General features: G+C 41.9%; 1 protein-coding gene across 9 annotated transcripts in view; it reads right to left on the reverse strand.

Annotated features, from left to right (window-relative positions):
• Positions 1–15,356, reverse strand: part of ELAVL2 (ELAV like RNA binding protein 2) — a 178,777-nt gene that overhangs the window by 91,194 nt on the left and 72,227 nt on the right. For all 9 annotated transcript variants that reach the window (XM_040417192.1, XM_040417191.1, XM_040417194.1 and 6 more), the window contains one exon: positions 6,213–6,316. In XM_040417192.1, the coding sequence (XP_040273126.1) occupies positions 6,213–6,316 (104 nt within the window). The remainder of the gene's footprint in view (positions 1–6,212; positions 6,317–15,356) is intronic.

Raw genomic sequence — 15,356 nt, forward strand, 5'->3', positions numbered from 1 at the left:
CATTGTCAATGGGGACAAAAAGGAAGCATTTTTTTTCCAGTATGGAGACCCTATGACGGACCTCAACAACGGAAAGTAGCCTTAAATGGGGTTCCTGGTGCTATGGTCATCTCATATGTTGTACAGTGTACTCATTTGACATCACTAGGGATGAGCGAACTTGTGATTTCAAGTTCAGCATACAAGGTTCAGGTTATCTAAAAATTCTGTTATGCTTTCTGCTACCACGGACCATAACGTATGTGTGATGCTTCGCGATCTCGGCAATACGAATAAATCGCAAATGCATCCTGATTTAAAATTACAAAAATCACAAGAGCCCTCTTATTCACACAAAGAGTTAAAACTTTCAGTTACAGCTCACAGAGCAAAGGTAAATTAGCAAATCCTTGCCAAAGATTCTTCCCGACCCTATGCTGGGTTATACATCCATCAATCTGATATTGTCTTGACAAAACCCCATAGAAGTGCCCTCACTATAGTCTGAGCGGCCCCAGCACAGCAGGGGTCCCAACACCCTTAAACCTGGTCAGAAACTTCAAGAAGGAATGAACGATCCTTATCACGCAGCTGGTTGGTACAAGAAGGGAGATGACCCTAAAGTCACCTCCAATCCATATATTGCATATTTTCCCCATATTTTCTTATATTTCATAGGTTAGGAAAATACGGAATAAACTATCTCTTCCGAAATAGTTGAGGTCATTCTAACACACCTTCCAGGAAATCCACAAGCAAATCGGAGATTCCCACTTCGAGATATAAAGGTGCTCAGGCACACGGTATTTGTCTTCCAGTCATATTTGGTATCAGATGATTCGTAAAGTTCTACTGATTATAAATATGAATTTTATTTCTTAATTTGACCTATGGGTACTGAGAAACTGGCAAAGCAACGATTCTGCCAGATTTTCTCTCTCTGGGGCAAGAACTGCCCCTGTTCCAATTACCCGAGGCTGGGCTTGTACATGTCACAGCCACTCCCAGCTCCAGAGTGGGTCCTGGTCCTTCATCTACCATCTGAAGTCGAATAACATCACGACCACCCGCTGGACACGGGCACCCCGCCATCTTTGATTATTCCTTGCAAAGACTTTATCGTTTACTGGACTCTACCACGGTAATTCAGAACTTTACATCTCTTATTTCTATCCAACCAATCTGTTCGACTGGCAGGTATATTTATCTGTCAGTTTTAATGTATATTTCTGTGTGTAGTTTTTATAATAAAACTATTTAATCGTTACAGTTTTGCCCTTGTTACTTGATTATCTGGTCTACACTTAGAACTCTGTCCTCAGAAGAGACATACTACCGCATTGGCGTATTTTTATAAATTGTTGATTTGTTAGCTAGATTACAAATAACAGTTTCTTCCCTTTAGGAATTGCTAGCCGGCGTCTCTTCGCCCCAATTCAATACAAAAAGTGGTGGCAGCAAATTAAGTTGGTTTCCTGCGCGAAATCGATCATTTTACCAATTGTACATACAATCGCGATTGTATCATGTATGGGCACACCAACCAATCTTAAACGTTTACTGTGCTCACAGTTGATTCTCCTCCAGAAGTCTCTAGTGGACAAGACCTGTATGGCAACTGTGGCATAGTAGTACGATGGGATTGGCGGGTGGTTGACACAGTATGGTCCGTAGTAGCGGAACCCATAACGGAATTCTTTGAAAGCACAAGTTCGCTCATCCCTAGACATAAATTTTACACGGAAGAATTAGAGGATTATTGGGCTGAACATTTATTGAACATACTATCTTAAAATATAACATGGAAAAACTGCATTGTTTCATATTTGATTATTTTTCCCCTGACTAAGACCTATAAAATAGTCTTATCTACTAATTTTATATTAGAGAGCCCCATGTGTTAAAAAAAAATTATGAAACATTTTGAGGTGGATTGCAGGGAAAAAAATAAAATAAGAACTTTGGGGCTCATGCACACGACCATGTGCTGGCCATGCCCGTGCTGCTGACTGCAATGCACGAGCACTGACCATGTGCCTGCCGTCTGCGTACAAAGACCCATTCACTTAAATGGGGTCCGCCATCCAAATCAGACAGTCAGCACTGCGAAAAAGTAGTACATGCACTACTTTTTTGCGGTATGCAGGCACGAAAGAAAAGCCATGGAAGAACTTTGCAGTGCTTCCGATCCGTGCCTCAGTTCCACACCCAACCTTTCGGATTGCAGACCCATTCGAGTGAATCTGTGATATGGTGCACACAAGCTGGTGCCCGTATATTGTGGACCGTATGTACCACTTCAAAATGTCCAGTTTTGTCTCTGGTCATGAAAGGATCAAAAAAGGGTAATTCAATTTTTCTGATAGAAACTATAAGTCCCACATCCTCTGTACAGATGTAGCAGAGCTATAAAGGATGGTTACAGGGCATTTATCAGCACATTTGTACCTAAGACATCTGTGTTGGTCCCATTTTCATATGTGAGAAAGCTGATCCTCTAGGTGTAACAGCACCACCCCTGTTGCTCCTAGAGGCTCATTTGCATATATTAAAACTACATTTTTCTCAGCAATGCAGGCACATATGAACATGGGACAAACATGACTTCCACTGCCAAGCGGATAATGCCACAGGTCAGCCAGTTACATACAAGTCTGCTGACAGATGCCCTTTAACTCATTAAAGAGGTATGTGCAAATCCCGCCACTTGACCTCAGGGCCATACAGGAGATATTCAAGATAGTTCTGCTTCATTTGGTCACAGAGGGTCCAAGAGAACTGTCAATTTAGTTAGTCCATTTGATTCAACTGCAAGCTACTGCGACTGGTGATGTCACTTAACCATGGGCTATAGATCTAGTAAATTAATATACCGGTATTTTAAATTGAGGTCAGTCAACTATGCCTATTCACTGCAAAGACTTGTTTCATATTTGCGCTTGCCAATCTGGCAGGCTGTTTCGGCCGGGAGCAGCCTGCCGGATCCAGCTGGAATGGCATCTGACCTCATTAACTATCACGGGGTCCAGCGCTGATCCGGCAAATATGCAGAAAATCGAGCAGACAAATACCGCTGCATGCAGCGGTGTGTGGCCAATTCCCAGTGTTCTAGGCCAGAACAGGTTCCCGGCAGTGTGAAACTAGCGCAACAGTCTTTCTGCAGCACTGCAACTAGGTATGCAGTCTCCTGGCCCCAAATGAAAATTACGGAGAAGCAAAACAAAAAAAATGCACTTTTCAAAAGATTAGTCCCTTCCAGTGTGTGCAGAAATGGCTTAATTGTGCGAACGACAGAAACTAATAGTGCTGGAGTATGAGCCAATCTAAAGTAAAAAAGGTACCAAAACTACTATGTAACCTTAAAAAAAGCATAAAGATCAGCTCATACACCATAACTAGGGATGAGCGAATTGACTTTGGATCAAACATCCAAAGTCGATTTGCATAAAAAACATCTTTAGAATACTGTACGGAGCGGGAGGTACCACTTGGAACTGAACCAGAGTTCGGTAAAAGTTTTTACAGTGGAAATTCATTTTTGAAATTATTACCCAAAGTCTCAAGACTTTGCAACATAACGTCAGCGCCAATACATTCTAATACTGTACAGATCTCCCGCTCCGTACAGTATTCTAACAAAGTTCTATGCGAATCGACTTCGGATGTTTGATCCGAAGTTGATTCACTCATCCCTAACCACAACCATCAATTTCTAATGGGGGATATGTCCAAGAATACATAGGACATCCTTATAATTAAAAGGCATATGTCGGCAGATTTGTACCTCTGAAACTGGCTGACCTGTTCCATGTGCATGTGGCAGCTGAAGACATCTGTGTTGGTCACATGTTCATATGTGCCTGCATTGCTGAGAAAAATGATGTTTTCTTACAGGGAGTGCAAAATTATTAGGCAAGTTGTATTTTTGAGGATTAATTTTATTATTGAACAACAACCATGTTCTCAATGAACCCAAAAAACTCATTAATATCAAAGCTGAATATTTTTGGAAGTAGTGTTTAGTTTGTTTTTAGTTTTAGCTATTTTAGAGGGATATCTAAGTGTGCAGAATGACTATTACTGTGCATAATTATTAGGCAACTTAACAAAAAACAAATATATACCCATTTCAATTGTTTATTTTTACCAGTGAAACCAATATAACATCTCAACATTCACAAATATACATTTCTGACATTCAAAAACAAAACAAAAACAAATCAGTGACCAATATAGCCACCTTTCTTTGCAAGGACACTCAAAAGCCTGCCATCCATGGATTCTGTCAGTGTTTTGATCTGTTAACCATCAACATTGCGTGCAGCAGCAACCACAGCCTCCCAGACACTGTTCAGAGAGGTGTACTGTTTTCCCTCCTTGAAAATCTCACATTTGATGATGGACCACAGGTTCTCAATGGGGTTCAGATCAGGTGAACAAGGAGGCCATGTCATTAGATTTTCTTCTTTTATACCCTTTCTTGCCAGCCATGCTGTGGAGTACTTGGACGCGTGTGATGGAGCATTGTCCTGCATGAAAATCATGTTTTTCTTGAAGGATGCAGACTTCTTCCTGTACCACTGCTTGAAGAAGGTGTCTTCCAGAAACTGGCAGTAGGACTGGGAGTTGAGCTTGACTCCATCCTCAACCCGAAAAGGCCCCACAAGCTCATCTTTGATGATAACAGCCCAAACCAGTACTCCACCTCCACCTTGCTGGCGTCTGAGTCGGACTGGAGCTCTCTGCCCTTTACTAATCCAGCCACGGGCCCATCCATCTGGCCCATCAAGACTCACTCTCATTTCATCAGTCCATAAAACCTTAGAAAAATCAGTCTTGAGATATTTCTTGGCCCAGTCTTGACGTTTCAGCTTGTGTGTCTTGTGGTGGTCGTCTTTCAGTCTTTCTTACCTTGGCCATGTCTCTGAGTATTGCACACCTTGTGCTTTTGGGCACTCCAGTGATGTTGCAGCTCTGAAATATGGCCAAACTGGTGGCAAGTGGCATCTTGGCAGCTGCACGCTTGACTTTTCTCAGTTCATGGGCAGTTATTTTACGCCTTGGTTTTTCCACACGCTTCTTGCGACCCTGTTGACTATTTTGAATGAAACGCTTGATTGTTCGATGATCACGCTTCAAAAGCTTTGCAATTTTAAGAGTGCTGCATCCCTCTGCAAGATATCTCACTATTTTTGACTTTTCTGAGCCTGTCAAGTTCTTCTTTTGACCCATTTTGCTAAAGGAAAGGAAGTTGCCTAATAATTATGCACACCTAATATAGGGTGTTGATGTCATTAGACCACACCCCTTCTCATTACAGAGATGCACATCACCTAATATGCTTAATTGGTAGTAGGCTTTCGAGCCTATACAGCTTGGAGTAAGACAACATGCATAAAGAGGATGATGTGGTCAAAATACTCATTTGCCTAATAATTCTGCACGCAGTGTATATGCAAATGAGCCTCTAGGAGCAATGGGGGCGTTGCCATTACTCCTAGAGGCTCAGCTCTCCACTTTGATTTACAGGGCCAGGCAGTGTAAATTTGATCACCCCTGTCTTGCCAATTAAAGTGCAGGGGGCACAGCAGCTGCAGGGAGAGCACCCAAGAGCACATGTAACAGGTCAGCTAGTTTCACAGGTACAAATCTGACAGATGCCCTTTAGATACTTCTATAAAAACTATTTGAGAGCACCTTTTAATTATTAGCCTTTCCTCCTGGAAACATTAACTGGGTCTTAGTATTCCACCTGTCAAGAATCCTAGGACCCAGTTGTCAATTCATGCTTACATTTCCTGAAGGAAAAACAGGAGAATGATTCAACACGGTAATAAGAAAAGGCACTCAACAGTAACAGGGCATAAGTATTTACTAAACCTATAATGTGGCACTGGAGGGAGCTGGCTGCCAGTGGCAGGAGTCCGATATTCTGGATGCAGGCAAATGATTGTTACATTTAGGATCATCTTGAGATCTTAGACATTTCAATACAGACATACTAGGCTAACCGCCTAATGCTGCTGCGAGAAGACTATTAACAAGCAACTTTGGTCAGCAGATTCCAATAGTGTCATTTTCGAAAGTCTATAAATGTGCACATCTTTCTAAACCCACAGTATAAAAAAGTGAGAAGATTATGGTTCACGGCAACTCAAGCGCCAAATATGTTAGTAGCAAAAATACTGAAGAAAGGCAACATTATATATGGAAACATAAAAATCTGGACCTACTTTAATGGTTTTGGTTTGAAGTCTTAGTCCATTCAGGGTATTGATGGCCTTCTCAGCATCCTTGGGGTCAATGTAGTTCACAAAACCATAACCCAAGCTTTGTCCTGATCAAACAAAAAATAAAGCCATGGTTTAGGACACAAACCAAAAAAGTCACTGGAATATTGTGCACCTATTACTTTGCCTTATTAAAATATTTAAAAAAGAATTGTGGCATACAAAATGCTGCATTCAGATAAAAACAAACATTATGAAGAAGAACATTACCACAAACATCTAAAGGGATCTAAAAAGGTCTTGAAAGGCTTACAAGAATTTCAATAATTAACATTACGAACTCAATACATGACAATAGTGTGCCAACGTACTGTAAATCAACTGGTGTATATCCTGAATTATAAGAATTATTTAAGGCGGGACACAACTGATATACGCATGTCAGGGCACAGATTATACACAGATAGTGCCAGTCAAATATTGAGCATGCAGCTTTTTTCTCTATGGCACTGCTTGACCTTCGGCATCACCAGATGTTTGGGAATGATTCCACAGAAACCTATGGGATCAGTTATGGCTTCAGTGAAATAAGAATAAGAGGGGAAATGAGTAGATTGACAGATATATGTGAAGGGGCCCTAACAATGGCACTCATTATGGGGTTTGCTGCCTTTTCCACTGGGAAATAAGAAGGAATTTGTATGCTTGCTAGTGCTACACAGTAGAAATTAAGACCATCAGTATCTAATAGTGATGAAGAGCGCAGCACCATGAAACCACTATAAAAAGGGAGGTTTGGTGAAATTTCACCAAGTGTGTTTTGCGTATATTACACATGCCCTGGAATAGGCCATTGCAAGTTTCCAGAGGCAAAATTCTATTCATGAGATTTTTCCTAACTTTTTATCCTCAGCCAAAAGTAGCCAGAAAATGAAATTCTAAGTCATCCATTTGTGAGCCACAAATCTCAGGCTAATGGTAAACTTTGTCATTCAACCCTCCTTCAGAGCATTTTGCTAGTTTGTCATGTTACGGGCAGCACTTCTACATCGGTGAATAGGAGTGTCTGTTTGATAATTCCGTGTAACGGAGCCCTCATAGTACAGGGTAACCAAAGATCACCCTTGATAAGATTTTTATTCTAGCGCCCCAGCTAAGCAAATAATAATAATGTATCAGTAACAAATACAGCTTCTTAGACCTCATGGTGTATTTGTTTTGTACAATATGCCACATTAAAGCGTCTGGCCATAGGACACAGACGGGGTCATTTGGTTTGAAGAAGGTTCTAGCTGCATGCATGTAATGCTCAATTCAGAAATAATAAAAATGTCTTAAGGCTTTACTATATTATATTTTGAGATTCAAATCCTTAAATTTTAATTCACAGATGTGCATCTCTCTCAATAGTCCTGGACTATTGTCATGTACCTAAATACTCCAAAAGGGCTTTTAGGCAAGATTTCAGCTACTGGTAAAAGCTTTGAGACAAAAAAAAATTACAATTATAAGCATTTCATAATTTTGTTTTTAAAGGGGTTGTCCAGGTTCAGAGCTGAACCCGGACTTATCCCCTTCTTCACCCAGGCAGCCCTTTCTCATATAAGCATCGGAGCATTTCATGCTGCAATGCCCTCCCTTGCCTTGCATGGTATCGCACAGGGCAAGGGCTTTTTCATTAGATCCAGTGACATACTGGGTCAATGCTAGGCGGACGCTCCCGTCTAGCAGCGAGCCCAGTGACATTAACGCTAACACTGCTAGACGGAGGCCTCCGCCTACCAGCACAGGCCAAAGGAGAGCATCGGAGCATGAAATGCTCTTATGCTGAGTGGGCGAAGAAAGGGTTATGTCCGGGTTAAGCTCTGAACCTGGAAAACCCCTTAACTTTGATTGACAAATACATCAAGTTTATGCAAAGATTAAATATGTCCAGTGTTGACACTTCTTTTTTAACCCCTTAAGGACTTAAGCTACTTTCACACTTGCGTTCAGAGCGGATCCGTCTGGTGTCTGCACAGACGGATCCGCTCCTATAATGCAAACGTTGGGATCAGTCTGCATTATAGTTCAGAAAAAATTCTAAGTGTGAAAGTTAGTCAGACGGATCCGTCCAGACTTTACATTGAAAGTCAATAGGGGACGGATCCGTTTGAAATTGCACCATATTGTGTCAACTTCAAACGGATCCGTCCCCATTGACTTACATTGTACGTCTGGACGGATCCGTTTGGCTCCACACGGCCAGGCGGACACCCGAACGCAGAAAGCTGCGTTTGGAGGTCCGCTTGCTGAGCGGAACGGAGGCCAATCCTGATGCATTCTGAGCGGATCCGCATCCACTCAGAATGCATTGGGGCTCTACGGATCAGTTCGGGGCCGCTTGTGATAGCCTTCAAACGGAGCTCACAAGCGGAACCCCGAACGCTAGTGTGAAAGTAGCCTTACGCCCTGTTTCCCGCATGGTGTCTGTTGAAATCATTCAGCGGGCACCCTGTGACAATGCCTAGGGGGTTCCTGTGACCCCCCCGCATTGCCGAACGCTACAAACCGCAGGTCAATTCAGACCTGCGTTTTTTAGCGCTTATGCAAGCTTATAATCCCTGCGGTCAGTGACAGCAGGGATCAGAAACCTCAAAGTGCCGGTATTTATGAAGGTTAACCCCCCCCCCCCCCCCCCCAGCCCTCTGTGTTTTTGTGCCTGAGGGCGCAGCACGGGGGGGAAGGGGAGGGGTGCGGCAGTGAGGAGGGCGGGTGCGCGATCTTCCGCCCGCCCCCCGTTTATTTTCAGGATGGCCGAGCGGTTGAATCGGAGTGTCAGCTCATTGCTGACACTCCGATTCAAATGGCAGACATCTGTGCAGATGTCCACAGTTTTAACCCCTTCCATGCCGCCGTCCGTACAGACCGCTGTATGGAAGCGGTGAAGAGGGAGGGAGCACCCTCCCTCTCCAATCAGGGGGCTGCTGTGCCTTTGCAGCCCCCGGACAGGATGGGGTGACAGAGGGAGGGAGCCCTTCTCCGTCTGCTCAGTTGTGGTTACAACTGAGCAGACGGGGAAGGTTCCCATGGCAACAGGACGCCTTCTCAGGCATCCTGCTGTCCATGGTGCTGAACAGCAGGACGCCTTCTCAGGCATCCTGCTGTCCATGGTGCTGAACAGATCTGTGCTAAAGGCATAGATCTGTTCAAAGTGTAAGTAAAATACAGTACAATACACTATATAGTGTACTGTACTGTATTATTCAGACATCAGACCCACTGGATCTTAAAGAACCAAGTGGGTCTGGGTCAAAAAAAATGTTAAAGTGAAAAAATAAACATTTATCCCTGATTAAAAATTAAAAAAATAAAATTCCCTACACATGTTATATATCACCGCATCCGTAACGACCCGATCTATAAAACGGTCATGTTACATTTCCCACACGGTGAACGCCATAAAAAATAAAACTATGATGAAATTGAAATTTTGCTCACCTTAGTTCCAAAAAAAGGTAATAAAAGTGATCAAAAAAGTCGCGTGTACGCCAAAATAGTACCATTCAAACCGTCTCATCCCGCAAAAAATGAGACCCTACCTAGGATAATCGCCCAAAAACTGAAAAAACTATGGCTCTCAGACTATGGAAACACTAAAACGTGATATTTTTTTTTTGCTTCAAAAATGAAATCATTGTGTAAAACTTACCTAATATGAATACTTTTTTTTTTTTTATGTATCGCCGCTTCCGTATCGACTGGCTCTATAAAAATATCACATGACCTAACCTCAGATGAACACCATAAAAAATAAAAACTGTGCTAAATCAACCATTTTTTGTCACCTTACATCACAAAAAGTGTAATAGCAAGCGATCAAAAAGTCACACGCACCCCAAAATAGTGCCAATAAAACAGTCATCTCATCCCGCAAAAATCATACCCTACCCAAGGTAATCGCCCAAAAACTGAAAAAATTATGGCTCTCAGACTATGGAAACACTAAAACATTTTTTTTTGTTTAAAAAAAGAAATCATTGTGTAAAACTTACATAAATAAAAAAAAAGTATACATGTTGGGTATCGCCGCATCCGTGACAACCTGCTCTATAAAAATATCACATGATCTAACCTGTCAAATGAATATTGTAAATAGAAAAAAATTTAAACTGTGCCAAAACAGCTATTTCTTGTTATCTTGCCTCACAAAAAGTGTAATATAGAGCAACCAAAAATCATATGTACCCTAAACTAGTACCAACAATACTGTCCCACCCTATCTCGTAGTTTCTAAAATAAGGCCACTTTTTTGGAGTTTCTACTCTAGGGGTGCATCAGGGGGGCTTCAAATGGCACATGGTGTAAAAAAAAAAACAGTCCAGCAAAATCTGCCTTTCAAAAACCGTATGGCATTCCTTTCCTTCTGCGCCCTGCCGTGTGCCCGTACAGCTGTTTACGACCACATATGGGGTGTTTCTGTAAACTACAGAATCAGGGCCATAAATATTGAGTTTGGTTTGGCTGTTAACCCTTGCTTTGTAACTGGAAAAAAAATGATTAAAATGGAAAATCTGCCAAAAAAGTAAAATTTTGAAATTGTATCTATTTTCCATTAATTCTTGTGGAACACCTAAAGGGTTAACAAAGTTTGTAAAAATCAGTTTTTAATACCTTGAGGTGTGTAGTTTCTAGAATGGGGTCATTTTTGTGTGGTTTCTATTATGCAAGCCTCGCAAAGTGACTTCAGACCTGAACTGGTAACTAAAAATTGGGTTTTTGAAAATTTCTGAAAAATTTCAAGATTTGCTTCTAAACATCTAAGCCTTGTAACACCCCCAAAAAATAAAATATCATTCCCAAAATGATCCAAACATAAAGTAGACATATGGGGAATGTAAAGTAATAACTATTTTTGGAGGTATTACTATGTATTTTAGAAGTAGAGAAATTGAAACTTGGAAATTTGCAATTTTTTACAAATTTTTGGTAAATTTGGTATTTTTTTATAAATAAAAATGAATTTTTTTGACCCAATTTTAGCAGTCTCATGAAGTACAATATGTGATGAAAAAACTCAGAACGGCCTGGGTAAGTCAAAGCGTTTTAAAGTTATCAGCACTTAAAGTGATACTGGTCAGATTTGCAAAAAATGGCCAAGTCCTGAAGGTGAAATAGGGCTGAGTCCTTAAGGGGTTTAGGCTGGGTTCACACTTGAGCGTTTTACAGCGCGTTTAAACGCGATGTAAAACGCTCAACACATGAAAACCAATGCTTCCCTATGGCCTTGGTTCTCACTTGAGCGTTTTACAGCGCGTTTGAACGCGCTGAAAAACGCCCTACGCTCAAACAAGTTCTTGAGCTTCTTTGGGGCGTTTTGACGCGCGTTTGTGGCCATAGGACACTGCAGTCAATCACACAAACGCGCGTCAAACGCGCGTTTACTATTGCAAAAAACGTGCATAAAAACGCGCGACAAAAACGCGCGTTAAACGCGCATATCAAATACGCTCAGGTCTGAACCCAGCCTAAGACTTCTGCAAGTTTTCCTGGAATGCAGGATATCAGCCTCTGGGCCAAATCCTGACTGATGGCAACCCACTGTTCCACAATCAGTGCTTGGAGTTTATCGCAATTTCTGTGTTGTGTTGTCCTCCAGCTTTTGAAGATTGACCACAGATTCTCAATGGGATTAAAACCTAGGGAGTTTCCAGTGACGTCATCGGCACAGGCACACTGAGGGAGTGCTGAGGAGGCGAGCCTCCTTATCTCAGAGCGCCTGCGCCGAATCAACACAGGCGCGCGATTATTGAAATGCTGACAGGGCCGGCCGGCCGGCGGAGATCGCTGCTGGCCCTGTCAATCAACAGGAGGAGGGGGCGGTTTTCTGCGGCTGCTACCAGCAAGTAGACGCGCTACTTGCTGGTAGACAGGTAATTAGCATATCATAAAAGTAAGTTTTTTGCCAAATCTACTGAACGAAAATTATTAATAATGTATAGCAATATCGCAGTATAGGGATTATAAGTACAAAAAAAAAAATAAAAAAAATAAAAAAAAGTTTAGTGGGGTGACAGAAGCCCTTTAACCACCTCCCGACCACCTAACGCACGGATGCGTCCGGAAGGTGGTTGATTCATTCCTCCTGGATGCATCCGTGCGTCATCTCGCGAGACGCGAGATTTCCTGTGAACGCGCGCTCACAGGAACGGAAGGTAAGAGAGTGGATCTCCAGCCTGCCAGCGGCGATCGTTCGCTGGCAGGCTAGAGATGTGTTTTTTTTTTAACCCCTAACAGGTATATTAAACCCCCCCCCCCCCGTCACTTATTAAACCCTTATTCACCTCATATAGACTCCCTAATCACCCCCGTCATTGATCACCCCCCTGTCAGGCTCCATTCAGAGGTCCGTATGAATTTTACGGATCCACTGATAGATGGATCGGATCCGCAAAACACATACGGACGTCTGAATGGAGCCTTACAGGGGAGTGATCAATGACTGAGGTGATCACCCCATATAAACTCCCTGATCACCCCCCTGTCATTGATCACCCCCGTCATTGATCACCCCCCTGTAAGGCTGCATTCAGACGTCCGTATGAATTTTACGGATCCACTGATACATGGATCGGATCCACAAAACACATACGGACATCTGAATGGAGCCTTACAGGGGGGTGATCACCCCATATAGACTCCCTGATCACCCCCCTGTCATTGATCACCCCCCTGTCAGGCTGCATTCAGATGTTCGTATGATTTTTACGGATCCACTGATACATGGATCGGATCCGCAAAACACGGACATCTGAATGGAGCCTTATAGGGGGGTGATCAATGACAGGGGGGTGATCACCCCATATAGACTCCCTGATCACCCCCCTGTCATTGATCACCCCCCTGTCAGGCTCCATTCAGACATTTTTTTGGCCCAAGTTAGCGGAAATTATATATTTTTTTCTTACAAAGTCTCATATTCCACTAACTTGTGTCAAAAAATAAAATCTCACATGAACTCACCATACCCCTCACGGAATCCAAATGCGTAAAATTTTTTAGACATTTATATTCCAGACTTCTTCTCACGCTTCAGGGCCCCTAGAATGCCAGAGCAGTATAAATACCCCACATGTGACCCCATTTCGGAAAGAAGACACCCCAAGGTATTCCGTGAGGGGCATGGCGAGTTCCTAGAATTTTTTATTTTTTGACACAAGTTAGTGGGAAATAATGTTTTTTTTTTTTTTTTTTTTTTTTTTTATTACAAAGTCTCATATTCCACTAACTTGTGACAAAAAATAAAAACTTCCATGAACTCACTATGCCCATCAGCGAATACCTTGGGGTGTCTTCTTTCCAAAATGGGGTCACTTGTGGGGTAGTTATACTGCCCTGGCATTCTAGGGGCCCAAATGTGTGGTAAGGAGTTTGAAATCAAATTCTGTAAAAAATGACCAGTGAAATCCGAAAGGTGCTCTTAGGAATATGGGCCCCTTTGCCCACCTAGGCTGCAAAAAAGTGTCACACATCTGGTATCTCCGTATTCAGGAGAAGTTGGGGAATGAGTTTTAGGGTGTCATTTTACATATACCCATGCTGGGTGAGAGAAATATCTTGGCAAAAGACAACTTTTACCATTTTTTTTATACAAAGTTGTCTTTTGCCAAGATATTTCTCTCACCCAGCATGGGTATATGTAAAATGACACCCCAAAACACATTCCCCAACTTCTCCTGAATACGGAGATACCACGTGTGACACTTTTTTGCAGCCTAGGTGGGCAAAGGGGACCACATTCCAAAGAGCACCTTTCAGATTTCACCAGCCATTTTTTACAGAATTTGATTTCAAACTCCTTACCACACATTTGGGCCCCTAGAATGCCAGGGCAGTATAACTACCCCACAAGTGACCCCATTTTGGAAAGAAGACATCCCAAGGTATTCGCTGATGGGCATAGTGAGTTCATGGAAGTTTTTATTTTTTGTCACAAGTTAGTGGAATATGAGACTTTGTAAGAAAAAAAAAAAATCAAAAAAAAAAAATCATAATTTTCCGCTAACTTGTGACAAAAAATAAAAAGTTCTATGAACTCACTATGCCCATCAGCGAATACCTTAGGGTGTCTACTTTCCGAAATGGGGTTCATTTGTAGGGTGTTTGTACTGTCTGGGCATTGTAGAACCTCAGGAAACATGACAGGTGCTCAGAAAGTCAGAGCTGCTTCAAAAAGCGGAAATTCACATTTTTGTACCATAGTTTGTAAACGCTATAACTTTTACCCAAACATTTTTTTTTTTTTATCAAAGACATGTAGAACAATAAATTTAGAGCAAAATTTATATATGGATCTCGTTTTTTTTGCAAAATTTTACAGCTGAAAGTGAAAAATTTCATTTTTTTTGCAAAAAAAATCGTTAAATTTCGATTAATAACAAAAAAAAGTAAAAATGTCAGCAGCAATGAAATACCACCAAATGAAAGCTCTATTAGTGAGAAGAAAAGGAGGTAAAATTCATTTGGGTGGTAAATTGCATGACCGAGCAATAAACGGTGAAAGTAGTGTAGGTCAGAAGTGTAAAAAGTGGCCTGGTCTTTCAGGGTGTTTAAGCTATGGGGGCTGAGGTGGTTAAGGTGGCTTTACATATGACTGGCCTGCACAGAACCCCGAACTTAACCCCCATCCAACACCTTTGGGATGAACTGGAATAAAGATTGCAAACTAGGCTCTTTCATCCAACAGTGTCTGACCTCAAATGCTCTTTTGGATGATATGGCAAAAATCCCAGTAATTTTTCCAAAATCTTGTAGAAAACCTTCCCAGAAGAGTGGGAGCTGTGTCAGTTAAAAAGGGGTAACCAACTCCAGATTAATGTCTATGGATTTAAAATGGAATGCCACAAAAGCTCCTGTAATCTGTATGTGTCCCAATACTTTGGTCAATATAGTGTATTTTTCTTATCACAGTGGCACGCCTTTGGCGCTCGTGCACACAAACATTTTTTTGTCAGTGTGCATTCCGTATGCAGAACCATTCTGGGGCCGCAAAAAAAACTGAATGTCTCAGTGTGCATTACATGTCCGTATGTCTGTTCTGCAAAAAAAAAAAAAAAAAGAACATGTCCTTTTATTGTCCACATTATGGACAAGGATAGCATGGTTCTA

This window comes from Bufo bufo, chromosome 2, assembly GCF_905171765.1.
Source record: "Bufo bufo chromosome 2, aBufBuf1.1, whole genome shotgun sequence".
In the NCBI taxonomy this organism is placed as follows: Eukaryota; Metazoa; Chordata; class Amphibia; order Anura; family Bufonidae; genus Bufo; species Bufo bufo.